The 19224-nt window shown below is 38.8% G+C and overlaps 2 protein-coding genes across 3 annotated transcripts in view; one reads left to right on the top strand and one right to left on the bottom strand.

Annotated features, from left to right (window-relative positions):
- Positions 1-8041, top strand: part of bmper (BMP binding endothelial regulator) — a 36798-nt gene extending 28757 nt beyond the window's left edge. For both annotated transcript variants that reach the window (XM_044209478.1, XM_044209479.1), the window contains exons 11-16: positions 2022-2067; positions 2819-2988; positions 3886-4087; positions 4966-5308; positions 6109-6239; positions 6841-8041. In XM_044209478.1, coding sequence (XP_044065413.1) covers positions 2022-2067; positions 2819-2988; positions 3886-4087; positions 4966-5308; positions 6109-6239; positions 6841-7022 — 1074 coding nt within the window. In that variant the 3' untranslated portion in view covers positions 7023-8041. The remainder of the gene's footprint in view (positions 1-2021; positions 2068-2818; positions 2989-3885; positions 4088-4965; positions 5309-6108; positions 6240-6840) is intronic.
- A 766-nt stretch (positions 8042-8807) lies between these two features.
- On the bottom strand, positions 8808-19027 carry eaf1 (ELL associated factor 1). Its single transcript, XM_044209501.1, has 6 exons — positions 18771-19027; positions 17396-17490; positions 15869-16005; positions 14814-14986; positions 14045-14263; positions 8808-12421 (listed from the first exon to the last, which is right to left on the bottom strand). Exons 1-6 carry the CDS (start codon positions 18871-18873, stop codon positions 12372-12374), a joined length of 777 nt encoding a protein of 258 aa, XP_044065436.1. The 5' UTR covers positions 18874-19027; the 3' UTR covers positions 8808-12371.
- Between the last annotated feature and the right edge of the window lie 197 nt (positions 19028-19224).

Genomic DNA, 19224 nt, shown 5'->3' with positions numbered 1-19224 from the left:
CACCCCTCGGACCTCCACTCCCTTCCCTCCCCTGCACTCTTTCCTGCAATGGCACTGACTGGTGTCACTGGGCGTAAATCATGTGATTGAGAATTGTCCAGTATGAACGTAATTCCTGGAGACTGGGCTGGTTTAATTACTTGCATTGTGTACTTGATGTCCATGTGGAGTTTACACACACTCACCTGTCGCACCGTTTCATAACAAACCAACATTTCAAAGTCAAAAACTAATGTTACCTCTACATTGATGTGAGGAGGTAACTTTAGCTTGGTCATAACATACAAACTCACACACCTGTCCCAAGTTATCATGAGTGTGGTTCATCTCTCTCACAGAGGTCACCACAGCCCACCTCAACCTTCTAAACACACACACACTCTCCCATGCCGTCATCCTGCGGTCAGCGGCAGGTCGGCAGAGTGTGTGCGTCCCTGCGGAGACAGTGTGTCTCCGAACAGCCTTTTGTCTGTGTGACGTTTGAGTGACAGCAAAGAAGAGGTTCCCTATATTTAGGCCCCTGAAAACCAATCTCTGTCACTGTGTGTGTGTGTGTTAGAGAGAGAGAGAGAGAGAGAGAGAGAGAGAGAGAGAAATAGAGTGTGTGTGCTTGTGTGTGTCCTCCGTTTGTCAAAAGGCAGCCTTCTTCAAAGAGAGAGTGCCCTTTGTGCAGAGGTTAGGACTCTGGAGTGTGTATTGAGTGTACGGAGAATTTCTGTATGTGATGACAGATGAGTGGTGTGTGTATGTATGTGTGTGTGTGTGTGTGTGTGTGTGTGCGTGTGTGTGTGTGAGAGAGAGAGAGAGACAGAGAGGAAAAAAGAGTGTGTGTTTGCGCGAATGAAGGGTTTCCCTGAGGCAACAAAAACTAAGTGTGTGAAAGAGTCCTCTGATCTGCACCTCTGATGGAAGTTGAAACATACTGTACACACACACACACACACACACACACACAGAGAGTGTCCTGTTACACAGACAGAGTTCAGTGGTTGAAGTTGGAGTATCAGTGTCTTTGTGGTTGTCCTGGTTTGACTGTGAACTTGTCCAAATGTGAACTTTTCCTCCATTTCTATCTTTCATTTCATTTCTGTTCCATCTGTTTGAATGACAGCATGAAAACAGGATTGTTACCTTTGTTGCCTCTGCCAACAAAATGTGGAAAAAGGTTGTGTTTTCATCCCCGTCAGTTTAACTGTTTGTTACCTGCTTGTCTCCAAATATCTGGTTGATCTTTGGTGGACGTCAGCCAGATGTTTTAGCTCTCAACTGTCATTTTGAATTGTTGTTTTTATTTGCAGCTGGAAAACCCTGGAAAAGTGTTTCATTTCATGTCACATGCTATTTTCGTCAGTAAATCAAACCCGAAGGATGAAAAAATTAAGTGCAAATAAGTATAAACTGTTACAGTGGCTGTAGCTATATAAGTTAGAGAATTGTTAAGCTTTCAAGTAGATTTGCGAGTGTCTGAGTATTTGTTTTTTTCCATCTCAATATTCTTATCATAAATGTTTCACATAAACTGTTGTCTTCCCTGTTTCTCTGTTTTTCACCTGCCTTTCCATTTAGTTCTTTCTTTTTTGCTTTCTCTGTTCTTCACACTTTAAATTAAATAAATTAAAAAATCTTTCATTCAAAATATAGTCGATTCAGAGATGCTTCATTTGCATCACAGACACATATAAAAGTGTGTGAAGCCACAGCAAAAACTACTGATAGCCTGACTGTAATCAGATTCAGATAGCAGCTATGAACAACACAGTCAATGGAACATTAATTATAAGATATATGATAGGACAGGATAACATTTCAGTATTGTAATTTTTCAACCGTGCAAAAGTTTTCAGATGTATTCTATATTTTATTATAAATTTCTGTGTCTTTAGTTTCTTCCGATCTTTTCCGTCTGGTCTGCCGGTGATGTTGCTCACAATCAGTCTGCATTCTGTCAAAGATTTTCAGTTTTTTCTTTGAATCCCTCTGAGAGAATCTAACAGCGTGTGTCTCTGCCTCGTCTCTTGCAGAATAAGATCCTGAACAGGACTGGCTGCTGTCCAGTTTGCACTGAAAGTGAGTAAGTCCTTCTCAACCGTCCAGCTTCCTCTTTCCCAAAGTATTCATACATCCTTAAATAATCAAAGAAAAGTTTCATTTGAGGCCATAAAAAGTCTTAAAATATCATATATATATTTGTGTAAGTCTGTTTGTAGTTAAAATTGTGTTTTGATGCAGCTGTGAAAATAGGTATTGATTATTTGTATTGAGTGATATTTAGTGAGGTAATCAAAATAAAGTAAAATCTATGAATCGTCCTTCTTAAAGGCAATGAAAACAGATCTCAGTCCAGCCTCTGTAGCTTCAGCTGAGCATTTCCCATGAACCTCAGTCCAGACTGTGGTTTGCCCTCGGGTCATTTTACTTTGGTTTTTGGCTGTGACTCCATAAACCTCACTTCTTCATAATGTGGAGTTTAGTTCAGCTGGTAAAGCAGACATTTTACCACACCACAGATCCTGGTCCCACTTGTGAGTGAGTCAGATTAGTGCCTCACATTTCACCATTTATCGTTAATTATCTGGCTGTTAGGCATCAACATGTATCCTTTTTAAACCCCTGCATTTTTGGTTGTCTCTTGCTATCCTGGGACAACAGAGACATTAATTTTTATGTGTCCCAGTGCTGGTATTTTAAGCCAACAAGGTTCAAACGGCAGCTACTTTTTCCATAACTTTTTTCTGTTTCTTTTGGTCGTTCTTTCTCACTGATTTCTGCATTTACTCCATCTTTTTTTCTCTTTGCCTTTGCTTCCGTCCCTCTGCAGAGCCAGGTGTATGTACAGTCTTTGGCGACCCTCACTACAACACCTTCGATGGCAGGACCTTTAACTTTCAGGGAACCTGTCAGTACGTACTGACTCGTGATTGTGGCAGCGCCGCCTCTGGAGGACCAGGAAATAACATCAACATCAACAGCCCAGACTCCAGCTTCATGGTAGGACGGGGGTTTAAGTTTAGGACATTATACAGCCTTAAAGGAATACACTGACATTTGGGGAGACAGTTTTGTTTGCTGTTTTACTGAGAGTCAGATGAGAAAGAAAGATATGAATTTCATCACAAACACTGGAAGCAGGGAGAAACTGCTAGCCTATGCCAGTGGAGGGGAAAATATGTCTTCCAGTGACTGATTTTATACGTTTTAACTTGTTAGCTTACAAGCTAGCCACCAAAACATCCAAGAGTCAGCAGGGTTTTATTCAGATTTAGGAAACTGCGCAAATCCAACAACTTCATGATGATGACAAGCTGAACACATCCTGCGCCAGTCTCTCTGCACCCTGCTGTTGTTGGTTACCTCCAGTAGCTCCAATTTGTACACTAAGCTTGTTAAACATAATGCCTTGTTTCATAATTCTACCTGTATTAAATATTCAAGAAAAACATGTAAATAAGACTTAGGAGTTGTTGAAAGGCACCTTTGACGGAGCTAGGCTAGCAGTTTCCCCCTGCTTGTAGTCTTTGTACTAAGCTAGGCTAAAAGTGTCACAGAGCTACCTCTGTACTGAACGCACAGAGATGAAATTGATGTCAACATTCTTGTCGAACTCCATGTAAGAAAAGAAGAAAACAAAAAAACTGCATTTCCTAAAATGTTGGAGGAGTAAATTTTGTATGACACACATGATGAGACATTTTCTCTATAAACACTATTCTTTACTTACACTCTGGGGTTAATTGACCATCGCTTTGCATGAATTTGTAAATATATATTTTTAAGCGTTTTTATTTTTGGTTAAAAATACCTAAAGTGCCCAAATTCACTTCCGCTTAAATCAACAAATCAAAGAATTTAAGGGAGCTTAACCTGTATTTTCCATTTCTTTACTAGGTGTTGGTGAAGAACGACGCCCGGCGGACTCGTTCCTTCTCCTGGACTCAGTCTGTTGAGATTAGGCTGGGAGGTTTGATCCTCAGTCTCCACCAGCACCTGACGGTCCGGAGGAACGGCACCCGCATCGCCCTGCCCTACCACGGCCCCGGGGTGCACATCGACCTCGACGGATACCTGCTCAAACTCACCACCATTGCAGGTCAGCACACAACACTCTTTTTAGGAGGCCAGGAACTCAATTGAATTTCTTTAGTGTGAAGCCTCACAGACAAACAGCTTCCTTTAACATTTTTTTATTTAAATACAAACTACCTACATTTAGTTACAAACAACAATAATGTTCAACTGAAAAAGATTCAAACTGTCAATGTGATTACTCATAATCAATATATTGATACCTATTGGTGTCATTAAGTAGGCCAGTGGATTACCAGCCTTCATGTCCTCCTCATGTAATTATTATTTTTATATTTTTTTATATTTTATATATAGACTTTTACATGGATTATTACAAGTCACATAAATACACTATAATCTAGTGTGTGTTTTTAATGCATAATTTAAGCGCAAATTTAATGAATTAATTTGTAATTAATTAAAAACTTAAAGTGTATAATTACTCTGACCACACACTTTAATACAATATCCATAATAATAATATTATTTAAAAAAGGGCCAACAGGTCATTTTAGTTAACTTTTTGTTGTTTGACAAAATAATCTCAACTCAAGGTCCACTTATTAGTTTTTTCAACCAATTTCAACTGAGCTGATGAGGACCGTGCGGTTGAAAGCTATGAGTTAAGATTATTTTCCAAACCAAAAAGTTCAAGACCAAAATCTTAAACCCAAGGTCAAGAGTGAAGTTTCAGGCTCAATCTTTGTACGTTTTTGAAGATGTGTCCATATTTGTAAAAGTCTCACACTGCTACCATGACAACTTCCATCTCTTGATCTTTGACCTTTAAAACACACAAAATGCACTTACCTCTGTTTGTTTGCTGGGTAGAGAAGTACAGTCTAAAGAAATTATCATCAGTCTTAAACATTAAGCTTTGTTTTCCTCCCACCCCTGCAGGTCTGGAGATCACGTGGGATGGCGACAGTTTCGTGGAGGTTGTGGCTGCTCCCCATCTGCGTGGACGCCTCTGCGGCCTTTGTGGCAACTACAACGGCCACAAGCGTGACGACACCATGGGAGGCGACGGCCAGTTCAAGTTTGACGTGGACGAGTTTGCCGAGTCGTGGCGAGTCGAGGGAAATGAGGTTTGCTCCCAGCAGCCTCTGCCTCGCCGGCCGACGTCCTTCCTGTGCCCCGGCAGCGTCAAAGTCAAGTTCCGCGCCCACCGGGAGTGCCAGAAGATAAAATCATGGGAGTTTCAGAAGTGTCACCGTGTGATTGACTTCGCCCCTTTCTACAGGTTAGAGGACAGAGTCTCACTGTCTCAGTGTGCTGTAATAATAATGCAAAGAAATGTCCCGAAAGTGTTATTTCACTTAAAGTCCCCTGTTTCGGGGCGTAAACCTGAAGAATGGAGATGTTCAATGAGCTACCAAAAGATGATATAACTCCCCACCCATGTTGAATAAAGTGCTAGAAGTCACCCACTTTTTTATGATTTATTGACCCAAATAAGTACTGTACCCCCTGACACTTATCCTAACCGTACTGCAACCTCACCATAAACTTGGTAATAATCCCAAAAGAACCTGAATTTACCACAAATCCTACAATTTATGAGTACATTCATGATATGAGCACTATCAACACATTTCAACCCCAGGACCTCTAATTGTTCTCTTTACAACATAAACTAAATTTAGACTACAAACAACTTAAGTTAGACTTCGAAATCATAAAGTTATGCCCATGACTATAGCATCATGTGAAGGATTTTGGATGATTTGTACTTGGGGTCGCTCCCTTTTTTTCTGTTCAAGGGTTTTTCAGGGAGTTTCTGAACCCAGCGTCTAGGGATAGGGGGGTGTTGTATGTTGTACAGATTCTTAAGCCTGTTAAGGCATTTTTTTTAATTTTGGGCTATATAAATAAAATTGACTTGACTTGAATGAGTTATCCTTACGTATCCTAACCTTACCTCTAAACCAAAGCCATAACAGCCAAAATGGTTGCACCCCACAGGTGTAGAGCCCAAATTGGTCAGAGGTACAAAGTCTGATAAAGTCAGTAACATCACTGATCGTTACCTGCTCTCTGTAGGTCGTGTGTGACGGACATGTGTGAGTGTCCGGTCCATAAAAACTGCTACTGTGAGTCCTTCATCGCCTATAGCCGAGCCTGCGAGAGGGAGGGAGTACCCGTCCTCTGGAGGCCCGACACTGCCTGTATGGGTGAGTGACAGCACTCATGATCTAATTGCAATTTCACATGAGATGAATAGTCAAAGACGGGGTGTCACACACATGAAGATATAGAGTAATTTGAAGTTATCTTACAGAACACAGATGAGTCAGACCTTTTTGCTGCGCTTACAGTGGTTTAGCAAAGCTTAATAGTACTTTGTGATGGACAGATGCCATTTCAAGTAGACTGTAACAGATGGTTGACAGTTTTGTCATAGTGAAATAGACATCAACATGAACTGGGCTGCCACCGATGTTTGCTTTCGATTGTCAAACTGTTAAAACATAATAGTTTAAAAGCATTTTTTCACAATGTTCGGTCATTTCAGAGACCGTGAAATTATGTCATCATCTAAACTGGTCTGACGTGTATCATGGTGTACTGTCTCTTTAACATCTTATAATGTTATTATGGACCATAGGAAGCAGTTCATTCCAAGAAACTGATTTATCATAAGCTGCTTTTACACTTACACAGTAACAATCATTAGTCCATCAAATGCATCAGTAACCAAATTCACATCACCATTATTAAGACTGTTTGGCTGAAATTGTTACCTTCTTTTTACCTTCTCTTTCCAACCTCCAGCCACTCAGTGTAAACACGGTGCAGTGTACGACACCTGCGGACCGGGCTGCACCAAAACCTGCGACAACTGGAATGAGATTGGACCGTGCCACAAGCCCTGCGTGGCCGGCTGCCACTGCCCCGCCAACCTGGTGCTGTTCCAGGGACGCTGCATCAAACCCATAGCCTGCCCCGGACGGTGACCCTTGTGACCCAGGTGGGAGGGGGAGGGACTAGGTTAGCGACGGCCATTTATAGTATCACAATTAGGGGGCCAAACAAACCGAGAAGAGTTGGGAGGACACGAGTCGACAGATGAGATGCGACAAGGTACTCAGGGTCCATATTTTTCGCAAGGAATCGTTGCAGTGACTTAGACGTTAGAGATACAAGCTGCGGTGATGGACCGAAGGGAAACTTAGTGGATGGGAAGCTGATCCTCGCCACCACATTCAGCTTCTGACTTCCTTGTGCCTCTTGTAAAATACAATGTACTGTCACAATACCAGTCACCACCACCGGAGGCACTAATTTCAGTTTTATAGAGGAAGAACTGAACTGAAAGCAAAAACTCAGGGGCCCTATTTGGAGATTTTGCCGTCTCCACGATCTGAGGAACGTTTGTCCGCGCTGCCATGGACCCTCAGGAAACAGTTTGGGCCAGTGGACTCCTGTCTGAGCCAACACGGTGCCCAGATTTCTCTCACAAACACTCTAAAGTGGGAAACTGAGCATCTGCATTTAGAGATTCAAAGCAGAGAAACTCTCTGATGCATCATATCAAACTGCCCTTGTGGTCTCTATTCCATCATTTCATACTGTAAGCTAGCCAGATTTATATGAAAGACAAACAGCTTTTACATTATTATTGTTCTAATTATAATTATAATTATTTGTTGTTGATGTTGTTAATTTATATATCGGTCAAATGACATGTCGTAGCAAGAGCCAGGATCATGAATATAATTGCGTTATAAATGATTTAAAAAGGGAAACAAAAGCTATTTATGTATTTGTTGTGTACTTTTGTGTTACTGTTTGAAGAGAAATGCCCAAATGTGACTCAGTTGTTGCACCATCGCAGGGAAAAAGTACTGTATTGTGTTATGCTCCATGTACAGGTTGTTGTGGTTCGTATCAAACTGAAGGTGTTCATCTAAGCAAATGTTTCACTTGACGATAATTATTTAAAACCAGCAATATAATCTTTTATCGAAGTTCATTTCTGACTGCTGTCTTTACTGTCTAGAGTGTTAACCTTTAATAACTGTGGGAGAAGAAAGCCTGACCCAAAGGTTGCTGGTTCAAATCCCCAAAGGAACTTGAGACATCTGGAGCAGGAAAACTGAAGAAGTTCTTGTACCTTTGAGCAAAGCACGTGTCCTTTAATTTGATGATGATGATTTCCAAAATAGGAAAAAAAAAGAAACTAAATTCTCATAAACAAAATTTCGTTTATTTTTCGGACTTTTCTGTTGTAACGCTGGAAAGCTGGATTCAAGATATTTTTTTTTTTGCCATTTTCCTCTTTTTGACAGTCATTTACTTTCATTTACTTTGTGAAATATGGCAACAGTTGGACGGCCTGTCTTGTCTCTATACTGAATGGGATAATATTCGCTGTGTACACATTCTGTCACTCACTGTGATAGAATGACGAGGATGATGTGCTAGTGTGAAAAGAAGAAGTCTGACAAGTCTTTTTTCAACTTGCTTAATATTGTTCTCACTTTAAACTATTCTACCAGCATTAGCTTGTAGGAGTAAGCAGCCCAAGTTGACCAAACACAGTTCTTGCGGCCCCCATGAAGTATCGATACCGACGTGTAGTTACATTTTAGAGATGCACGTTAATTAATGATGACATGGCGGCTACCTGTATATGCACCGTAGCTTCACTGTAACCTCTTAATGCACAACTATAAATCCCCCTTAAGACAAAAGTAATCTGATTTATCAGCACTCAATAAGAACCCATGACCAAATTCTAACAATGAATTTGCACACTTTTAATACACTTCAAATTTGTACAAACATATTTCACATAAAAGTAGCACTAAAACAAGCACCAAATACATCAAACTCCATTCGACAACAGAAGCTGAGTAGCGCAACAACTGATGGGCCGTGTAGGGTTGACAAACTAATCGTCCACAGCCAACCATCTAGCAGATGGTTCATTTCCACACTAAACTGGTGCTTTGTAAAAAGGAGGAGGATACTTAAAACTGTTCTGGTTTCGAGAACTGCGTGGTAGGTCAGTAACTTGTCTAAAGACGCTTTTGAGAAACGCAGCTATAATATAAAATACAAACAACAACATTTACATCTTTTATGACAGCAGATCATTTTATCAATATGACAATGTTCCCCAATCTGAATATGACATGTGATTGAAGGGTTTCATTTCAAAATGCTACATAAGCTTTTGGGTTTAAAAATATACAATGTTCCTTAGTATATGTTTAAAAATGTAGATGACATTCTCTAAACTTTGACTATGTAATGAAAAAATGTCTTGGATGGCAGAAAACACTATGATTTTTCATACATACATTTTTACCAGAAAACATTTATAGAAGCGGATGTACAATGATTGATGCAGGTTGTTAGATATTTCTGGATTTAAGCAGCCAATGACAGATATTTTGTACTGTATGTTAGAAACTGTGGGGCTATTTTCAAACACACAGGTGTTTTCACTCAGTGTGGCTGATTAGTCCACTGTTCGGGTTGGAGTTGGATGGAGCTATGCTGGGAATTACATGTATTACAATGTACCAATTGTTGAAGTTTGTCCCACCTTAATAGGTGCAACAGGAGAGTAAGGCAGATGTCAATCAAGTACAATTTTGATAATCAATTGTTTAAGTTATTATTGAATTAAAAATGACAAATTTTCACTGGTTGCTGCCTCTCAAATGTAAATATTTTCTGGCTTTCAATGATAGTTAACTAAATATGTCAACTTGGGCTCTGGGAACTTGTGAAGGGTGTTTTGTTTTACTATTTTCTGACATTTTCTAGACAAAATGAATCGATTAATTAAGAAAATTATCAGCAGATTAGTCGATAATGAAAATAATTGTTAGTTGCAGCCTTACATTCTGTACACTCTGAAGTACAAAGCGTTGAGAAGAGGTCTGATTACAGTAGGTAAAATAAGTGAAAACACCAGTGGGGATAGCTCCTCCTCCTTTCTCAAAAAAATGTATTAAAGATTTCTTCTGGACTCTAACAACAGATTAGTTGTCTAATTAATAAGGAGGAAACAACCCTTTTAAATTGTAATTCCCAAAACTTTGGACCAATCCCCGAAAATTAGCATGATTTAGTGTTTCACCCTTGAATTTTACATTTGTCAGGATGGAAAAACAAACGCTCCATTTAAAAAAACTCTTAACTGAAATCAAGTCTTGGCATTTTGCAATGAAACTCTTCAGTTGTGTTTCTGACTGTGGGTTGTTGTGTTGCATTAATAATGATTTACTGAACAACCAAACAACAACACCAAATCATCCTCACTAACACCAGTGGCTCCTGCAGATAAGGGGAACCATCACTGACTTCACTGCTCACATGCACAAAAACAAACAGTCTCGGATAAATGCAAAATGAAGACATTTACACACTGACATGACACTGTTACACTGTGAACATTCTGCACTCTGCACATGAGGGGCAGTTCAGCTCTTTGGTATTTTCAGGAAAATGACAAATTCACCTTTATTTCCAAACTGAAAGGCTGTAAGGCATGGAATAGTACTATAGTATAATTATTTTATGAAAATTTGGGATCAAAAATAAGATATTTCCTGTTTGAATACAATGACACGACTGATACAACAAACTTGAAACAAATAGTGGCCATTTAGAAAAAAATAATAGGAAACTCTTTGGAGGATTTCTCCCTTTTCCTGTATAATTTGGATTTCAGGTGTTTTTTTTTTAATGGGTATGTGAAATTTTGTAATTGCCATTATTGACACCCATGCCTCAAATCTAGACTCTACTTTTAACTTTGATTAACTTAATTTATTAACGTCAACTGATTAATGACTGTGGAGGTTTTAATATCATCAGTAATTCTCTAAAACCTTCTTTGATACTGTAACTGGTTATACTGTGAGTCGGTGGGATTTTTGTGACATTGGAAAAGGATGAGAGGGAAGGAAGTGATGACGGAGATACCAACACACAGTTGAGAAAATTTGTAGAAGCAAATGATCAACTTACTAACTCCTCTCTGTTTGATGCAGGGCATGTAGAGTACACTCCAATGCCTAAGGTTTTATTTGGTAACATTGCCAATAACAGCCAACTCTGCAGCTGAACTGGGCTTTTTGGCCTCTTTAGCTTATTGTTTTAGACTCTCCAGCTACACGCAGACTGTATGTTTGAGTTTGTGAGGCTCTCAACAGCAGCTGTAGACAAGATATTTTTCTCAGGAGTTGGTGGAGACCAAACCAGAGCTTAAGGGAGAGTGAATACTAGACTTACATTCACCTGTTTGCTAACACATTAGGAACATGATTAGCTGATACATATATCAGGTTTGTGTTTCTGTGAGTTTGTTTTTGAGTCTTTTCTGCCTCCTAGTGGTAAATAAATCACTAAATGCAGCGTAAACATCTGCAACTTGGCTCAAAATTGTAGATATTGTGCTGTGTGATGCCAGAAATCTACATCAAATTTCCTATAAGCCTATGTCACTAAACAACTATCTTGAACTTGAAGTGAAATCATTACAGCAACCTGAAATTTAATTTAGGTAAATTCCTCTGTAACTAGATACCTGTTTAAAGAAGAAAATTCTATATTTTTCTTATTGTCAACAAATCCCACGAGACAATAAGGCTGAGATTCATTTCTAACGTAATCAGCAAACTGTTTAAAACTATGACTAAGAAAGCAAAGTTGAGATTAGGAAGGCACAGAGTACAGCCGACTGTTTTGTGCTCCACACTTATCTCAACACACTAGATAAGCAGATGACAAAATGGATGCATTTTTTTCTTTGATTTGTTACTCATGCGCAGGCTGCGCAGAGTATCTGTGCAATTCTGATATTTTTGTATTCTAAGCGAACCGATAAAAACACGACACTGATGTGGAAAGGCTTCACACAACCTTCTCGGATAAATGATGAGACAAGGTGAGAGATATTTCAACACAATCTCTTCCTTGTCTTACCATACAGACAAAACCTAACAAAAACAGATGATACAAGTAGATAAAACTAGCTGCTCTAAGTACAGAAAATATGTATGTGCACTCTAATATATAATCTTCCAAACCTCTCAAGTAAAAGTTTCTTTTTCTAAAGTTTTGCTATACAAAACAAAATATACATCTAATAAAAATACACTCTTAGTGTAGTAAGTTCCAGGCAGGCCAGCTTTAAGGATATACTAAAATAAAATAAAAAATACAGTCAAACCAAGATATATAGCTGGGGTCAGCTATCACAGCAAAGGAACACGGGAACCAGGCAGAAAGGAGGAGAGAGGGAGAGAGAGAGAGAGAGAGAGAGAGAAACTGACCAGCAGAGTTCAGTCGTCATCGCTGTCGCTGCCCGACTCGCTGAGCTGAAGGTCATTTCCTGTGAAGACCAGAAGACAAACGGTTAAACATTGTTTACTGAAGAGTTTCCTGTCATAATTAGAGAAATACTGATTCGGTATGGTATCTCGATGTCCATCTCCAGCTTGAAGACTGATGGTGTGTGTCTACTTGCTGAAGGGATCAGCCCATATACTGTACAAAACCAAGAATCAGAATCAGAAATACTTTATTGATCCCCGCGGGGAAACTCTTTTGTTACAGCAGCTCACTGTCACGTCTGTGCACACAGGAACAGAAGTACTGAGCAATCAGAATATAATACACTATAATACAGGTCAGATAAATTAAGTACAAAGTGGATAATACTTCAGAATCAGGTGCAAAGTGAGTGAAGACAGGGATGGGCAACAATTATATCATTAATAGATTATTGTTTATCTTATTAGGATGATACAAACATATGGTGTTATCGTTTTAAAACATTCTGTTGAATTTTTTGATTGTCATTAAAAACTGACTAAATTAGTTATTAAAGATTTTTGTTATACACGCGTGAAGAGTGGGGGGTGTAATACCAAGATACAAATTTCAACCATTTCAAGTCACAGTACATGACCAAAATATTATATTATCATTAACCCTTTGAACTCTGGGCTGTTTTTACTTAGTTTTGCAGGTCCTACTTTTGGTATTGTCACTACAGGTCTTAGCTAGGAATGCCATATAGTGTTATTTCCAGAGCAAGTTTGAGTTTTTTGTCTGTATGTCCACAGGTTTTCAACACACTACAGATGTCTGTATATGAATGGATAGAGGGGAGTGTCAGTGTTCCAGGGATATAATAACAATGCTGATAGGATATTCTGAGCTTTAGTACTGTCTAAATGGTGTAAATTGATGGTGTGAGTGAAAAGCTAAAATTCATAGGTTTTGCACTCCTACCTTTTTCTTATTTCTATTTGGGAGAAACATTTCCTCAGTTTTGGTACTACTGTTCCCATCATGCTTTGGGTAATAGAGTATGCTGTTGCCATGGAATCAGAGTGATGTAGGCTTCAACTTGAGCCCTTTTTCCCCCCTATATTTGTTTTTACCACCAAAGTCATGCTGCATTAGCTATTAGCAGTTCCTGTTTGAGCCATAACCATGAATACAAGAGACATCAATCAGTGTATTACTTTTGATACTGAACAAAACATCTACACATGATGATTATGCGGCTAAACCTCAAGTTATAAGGGTTATGCCTCTACAAAACAACTGTAATTTTCGACATTTTCTGACAACGGATAAGTTTGAAGTATTGTAGGGAGTAATGGAACAAGGAGCAGCCGCAGTGAGCTGTTAGATGAGGAGCTGCAGGCGACAGGCTGCACACCTCCATCTTCTCAGCGAGGTAACCAACTCCTTTTGCTATGCCCTGCTGTTTGCCGACTCACGCCGTGTGCAACATAAAATCAGATGTTACACAAAGGCCAGTTACTGCCTGACTTCTTTATTGAAACAACAACGGTTTGTTTTGCTGCTCCCAGAATTCTGTGACCTGTAGTATTAAACCGCATTTGCTGTTACCACCAGTAACTATGTGTCGCTAAATCAACCAGGACTGAAATCTTAAGGATTGCCACTTTAATCATACGCATAACTATGAGATACTCACGGAGTGTGTTCATGAGCTGGTTGTTGCCCTGCTGCCGGTCGGCTCCTCCGTTGGCCATAGTGTGGCGGTTGGGGGAGGTTTGGCTGAGCGGTCGGGGGGCGTCGTGCTCACCGTCACTGCTGCTACTGTCGTCACCGCTCCCAGAGGCGCTGGCTGAGTCAGAGGAGCTGCTGCCGCTGCTGCTCATCTGCTCTATCACCTCCACCTCCGCTCGCAGCTCTGCCAACAGCAGGGGGGGCAGCATGGAATCAGAGGGGTTCTTGTTGGATATTCCATCCCTTCCTCCCTCATTTTCACTGATCCGTTTATCCAAATATTTGTTAAAACACATCATACATGCAATACAAAACAATACTGCAACACCCCCCATTTAACATTTATAAGCAGTATATAAAATGTAATAAACGATGTATAACACTATAATGTAGTTGTAAATAGATATAATTGTTTATTAATGTCAACAACTATAACTCCTCCTGTGGGCATCCATACATGGAGGCTGTTGTACAAACAGATAATGAATGACAATTTAGTAAAACACAGCTGTCCTAATAATAATTGTTGACTAATACTGCACATTAAAAAACACTTAAAATGTCACATCTGCTAAGAAATGTTTATATAGTGTGAATGTTTAAATGTCTATATAGTGCTTAGAAATGCTAAATTGGGGGGGGTTTAAAGTAAAGTGTTACCTAAAATAATATATTCTATGTTCCATGTATCATGATTATGTTAGGATTAAGTTTGTATTGCTGCACCTCCTTACCTCTCTTGATGTCATCCAGCTGAGGCTCTGGGGAGGGATTATCCTTAGAAGGAGATGGGGAGGTCTTGACCCCGGACCCGGGCTTGGTCGGGGCCCGGAACTGAGAGCTGGGCTGGCTGGACCGAACTGACTGCTGCTCGATGCGGGCCTGAATCTTACTGCTGCCCTCTGCCCTGAAACACCCACACAAAGTCTTTTATGATCTTCAGCAGTTCTTCTTGATCTGTCTGAATCTTAATTGAAGGAATATCCTCTTGGGTGAGAAGTTGAATTTCAATGATTATCTCTCCCCCAAAAATACACAGACAACTTTTTTGGAAATATCAGTGGAATTTGGTGTAATAATAATCAACGTCCAAAAGATGGAGCCAAAGATGTCGATGACGTTTGACAGTTTTGAAGTATCAAAGGATTGAATGCTGAAAATTCTAATGGATAAAGAGAAATCTAAACAAAATGCACAGACAATAAAATGTAAACTTCTGAGTACTAAAAGGTTTCTAGGGCAAACCGACTGGATCTAGTACAATAATTCCGGTTATTCTAGTGAAATAAGTTCACCTATTCTGGGGCAAAATTACATTGTATTTATTTATTTTATTTATTATTTGAGAACCTGTGTTGTTGGTTGTTTGTTTTGTCCCGTTTCCTTGTGACTTTTAACGCACTGATCATGAGTAGCGCTCCTAATTTCGTTGTATCCTGTACAATGACAATAAAGGCTTTCTATTTCAATTTGTGAATGGAGTTTTGGTGGAATAACTACACATACTGTTTGTGTTTTATGTGGTTTGAGATCAATAAAATGTTTTTGAAACAAAAAAACCCCCAAACATTTATGCTTAGTTATGTCAACTGTTGCTCGGAAAAGCACTTCGTGAAAAACCTGCAAGTTAATTGCAAATAAATTTAACACAAATTTATCTTAACAGAGGCTCAGAGATTAGACTGCTACACTTTCCTCTCTAACGACAGCGCTCTAATTCAACATCACAATCACATCTCTCACAAAACGTTTTCGTTGGTCTGAATTTCTCAGACCTTTGACCTCTCACCTGGTTTTCTTGACTTGGATGCTGCTGCTCAGCTTCTCCAGTACAAATTCCCCAGTGTCGTGGTTAATGATGAGCACACAGTCCTTCTGGTATGGCCGCTTGTTTCCTTTGAATACTGTCATAGGAGGCGTGGAGCCCTGGAAGGACAGCAATAATTTGAATATGTACCGTCTACTGCATTTTGTTGCCTCAGGACTTGTACTCTGTGCAATGACAATAAAGCTGAATGTAATCTAATCTTTGTTTGCTTTAGACCTTATAGCACAAATTGAAATGTTTTTTTGTCGGAGTGATTAATTATAAATGAAGCAGTAAGTGTCCTGATCAACTTGACACTTACCTGCAGGTACCTCCACTCTTACTTTTATTGGGGCATTCTACCAAATCAGCTCAGATAAAACAAGATGGCACTGCAGACGGCTGCCTCGGTTCTACTCATTTAATTTCTCTTGTTTGTAAAAAACTGCTATATGTTTGTCAGCTTATCTTTGTTTAGCTGTGTTGTCTTTGTTTAGTTGCACGTCTATATGTGTATCTTACTGTACATTTGTTCTCTGTGTCTTGTACAATGTAACAATATTGAGAAGAACTGAAAACAAGAGTCACATTTCTTCTATTTTCAACATATTTGACCAATAAAGTTGATTTTGATTCAAACTGTCAGTGGGTTTGGCTGAGAATGAAAAACAGTATTTCAAAAAACTTAGGGACTTGCGTCCAGTTCTTCTCTCAAAAACACTTTATGACAAACCTACATGTTTAAAAAGGTTTCACGTGAATTTAACTGAGATCAGACCACTGCACTGAATCCATTTACAATATTAGGGGAACTGAAGGAGGAATGCAAAAACTTCTTACTCCTGATAAAGGAAACAAACAATTTCAGTATTCCTTTAATTGTTTAATTGTCTGTAGCAGTTATAGTAAATTAATCAATCTGGCTATATGATTAGTCCATGTTTAAGGAATAATAACAGTAACTTGTCATGTTTTAGCCCATTAATTACGAAAATATTATTTTACAAAGCCTACCATAGGTTTTTAGACTGATGTCCTACCTTTCAGACAGCAACTGTGTTTCAGTTCATTTCAGTTCGCTAAGACAATCAGCCTGGAGTCATATGACATTTTTTTAATAGGCAAACCATCACAGTTGTGTTATCATCATGTTTTAATGTAGTTGAAAGCAGGGACTGTTTAAAAATCATCCTTCATGTTGTCTTCATGAATACTCTAACATCCAAAACCTGGGGTTGGTTGCCAAACAGCAACCTTTTTAATTCACAAAACAATGAAATTCACATAACCCTTTTCAAAACACTTACATTTGCTCATTGTTTCGGATGGATTTTCTGACAACATACAGTAGCTTGCCATTCTCTTCAGCAGTATTGCAATTAAAGGGTTGGTGAAACAGTTTAAGCGTCTGGTGAATTTGTAACCAGGCTTTCTACTTTCTTTGCAAAAAGACTTCACTTAGGCTGGTTAACAATCAGTTAACCAGAGGGGAACAACAGACAGTCTTACCGAGATGTGAGGTAACGTTATGGTAACTTCATCTCCTTTCCCAACTTGTAACTCTCCCTCACAGCTTGTGTCGATAGATGCTGGTTTGAAGTCATCTGAAAAGGAAGAACAGGAAAAAATTCAGAAGTCCCCTGCAGAGTACTATCACTGGGTCAGGTGTTGGTCAAATGCAGGCAATGCAAAAAACAAAAACACACATGCCACACATTTCTGAAGTTTCTGAATATAACTGTACATTTATTGTAAATTTGAAGATGTCACACTGTGTATATAATGTAGAGCCTGACTGTTAATTGATTTTTAAGGCTGATATTGATATTTGAAAGTTAAAAAAATATGATAATGATGTATGAGCCAATATTGTTTTTAAATCTGTTTTTCAAAGAATTGTGACCATAATATGTAATGAAAGGGACATTTTACAGATGAAAAATAAAGTCTGATGGACAAACTATGTAATGGCAACACTGTTTCTAAATTACCTCAAACATATTGACATTTCTGTAATGCAATTTCTTGTTCATTTTCAGCCACCATATCTGCCAATACCAATTAATCTGTTATAAGCCAATATTGGCGCTGTAGTGCAATGTGATTGTAATTCTGTTTCACTGCACAATATTATATATGGAGCTTGTGATTACATGATCATTATCACATGATTTGTTTGCCTAACTGATGAGCAAGCCTGATGAAGCTTATACAAATCTAATTTCTTGCTCTTCCACTTACAATGTTTAAATAACCACTAATAAGTTTTAAGTTGGTCCAGAGCTTTTTGTTTGCAGCAAATACTTTCTTAATTTTTGTAAGGACAACACCTCACAACATCGGAACAAAATATTTAGAATGAATAATGTTTTCTACTTTTTATGTCAAACTAAGTTAGTCCTTATTCATGCATCTTTCAATAGAAAAATACGTGTACATAACCACAGTATCCTGGTTAGTGTGCACATCCAGCAAACGTCATCTTTTAAACAGGTATAAGCAGTAATGACATAAAAATGTCAGGAAACAACATATTTGTTAATTTCCTTAATATTCATTAACCTGCAATACTGTCAGCAGAACTTTCTTGCCCTCCTATAAGTAATAATATTAAAAAATATAATAAGTAATACTCCCACTTATTTATAACCTGAGAGTTGTTCAAAAATCATCCCAAGATATTCCAGTGGATGCTGCAACGTTAAAGTAGTGGGCGTAACGATATGCTTCTATGCAAATTACTTAATTTACTTATCCACATAATTGGCTAGGTTGTGTAAGAGACAGCCTCCCCGTCCATGTGAGCTGACTAAGCCCACACAACAGTCAATTTAACACGTTTTACAAGTTTCATTTAACACATAACTCGGGTTTTCACACTCACATCTGATAGTGTGAAAGGAAGATTTTGGCCTCTTCTCAAAGCTTTCTCCGAGCTTCAAAACATGCTCCTCTTTGTCCAGCAGCGGATTCGTACTCCCATTCATGTCTCGGTTTATTTTAAAATAAATTCACATTTATGTGAAATGGAGCCAAGCCGTATCTGGCTACTTCTGGGAGATTTGAATAAGAAGCCAACTATAACACAAAGTTAGCCTACTGTAGCTAACCTTTAGCAAAACATCCCTGTCGTCACTCAGCCACTCCTCTTACGCTTCTGGTCCGGCTATCAAATGTCACCGAAACACGGTTACTTTAGCAACTCTACTTTAACTATTACTACTTTTACTACAGTAAAATATAAACGCTGTTAACAAAAGAATGAAACATCAAATTAGATAATTACGTATGATGATATCCACTGTACTTTTATTTTAGGTAACGAGCAACGATAATAT

This window comes from Siniperca chuatsi, linkage group LG9, assembly GCF_020085105.1.
Source record: "Siniperca chuatsi isolate FFG_IHB_CAS linkage group LG9, ASM2008510v1, whole genome shotgun sequence".
Classification (NCBI taxonomy): domain Eukaryota; kingdom Metazoa; phylum Chordata; class Actinopteri; order Centrarchiformes; family Sinipercidae; genus Siniperca; species Siniperca chuatsi.
The sequence above is the reverse complement of the archived record's forward strand: the minus strand, read 5'-3'. Positions and strand labels throughout refer to the sequence as shown.

Coding starts and splice junctions, on each gene's coding strand:
- eaf1 (XM_044209501.1), bottom strand. CDS start 18,873: ATGAATGGGAGTACGAATCCGCTGCTGGACAAAGAGGAGCATGTTTTG. Junction 16,006..17,395: donor TAACGTTACCTCACATCTCG/GTAAGACTGTCT, acceptor CTGTCCTTCCAG/GGCTCCACGCCTCCTATGAC. Junction 14,264..14,813: donor GCTGGATGACATCAAGAGAG/GTAAGGAGGTGC, acceptor TGCTGTTGGCAG/AGCTGCGAGCGGAGGTGGAG.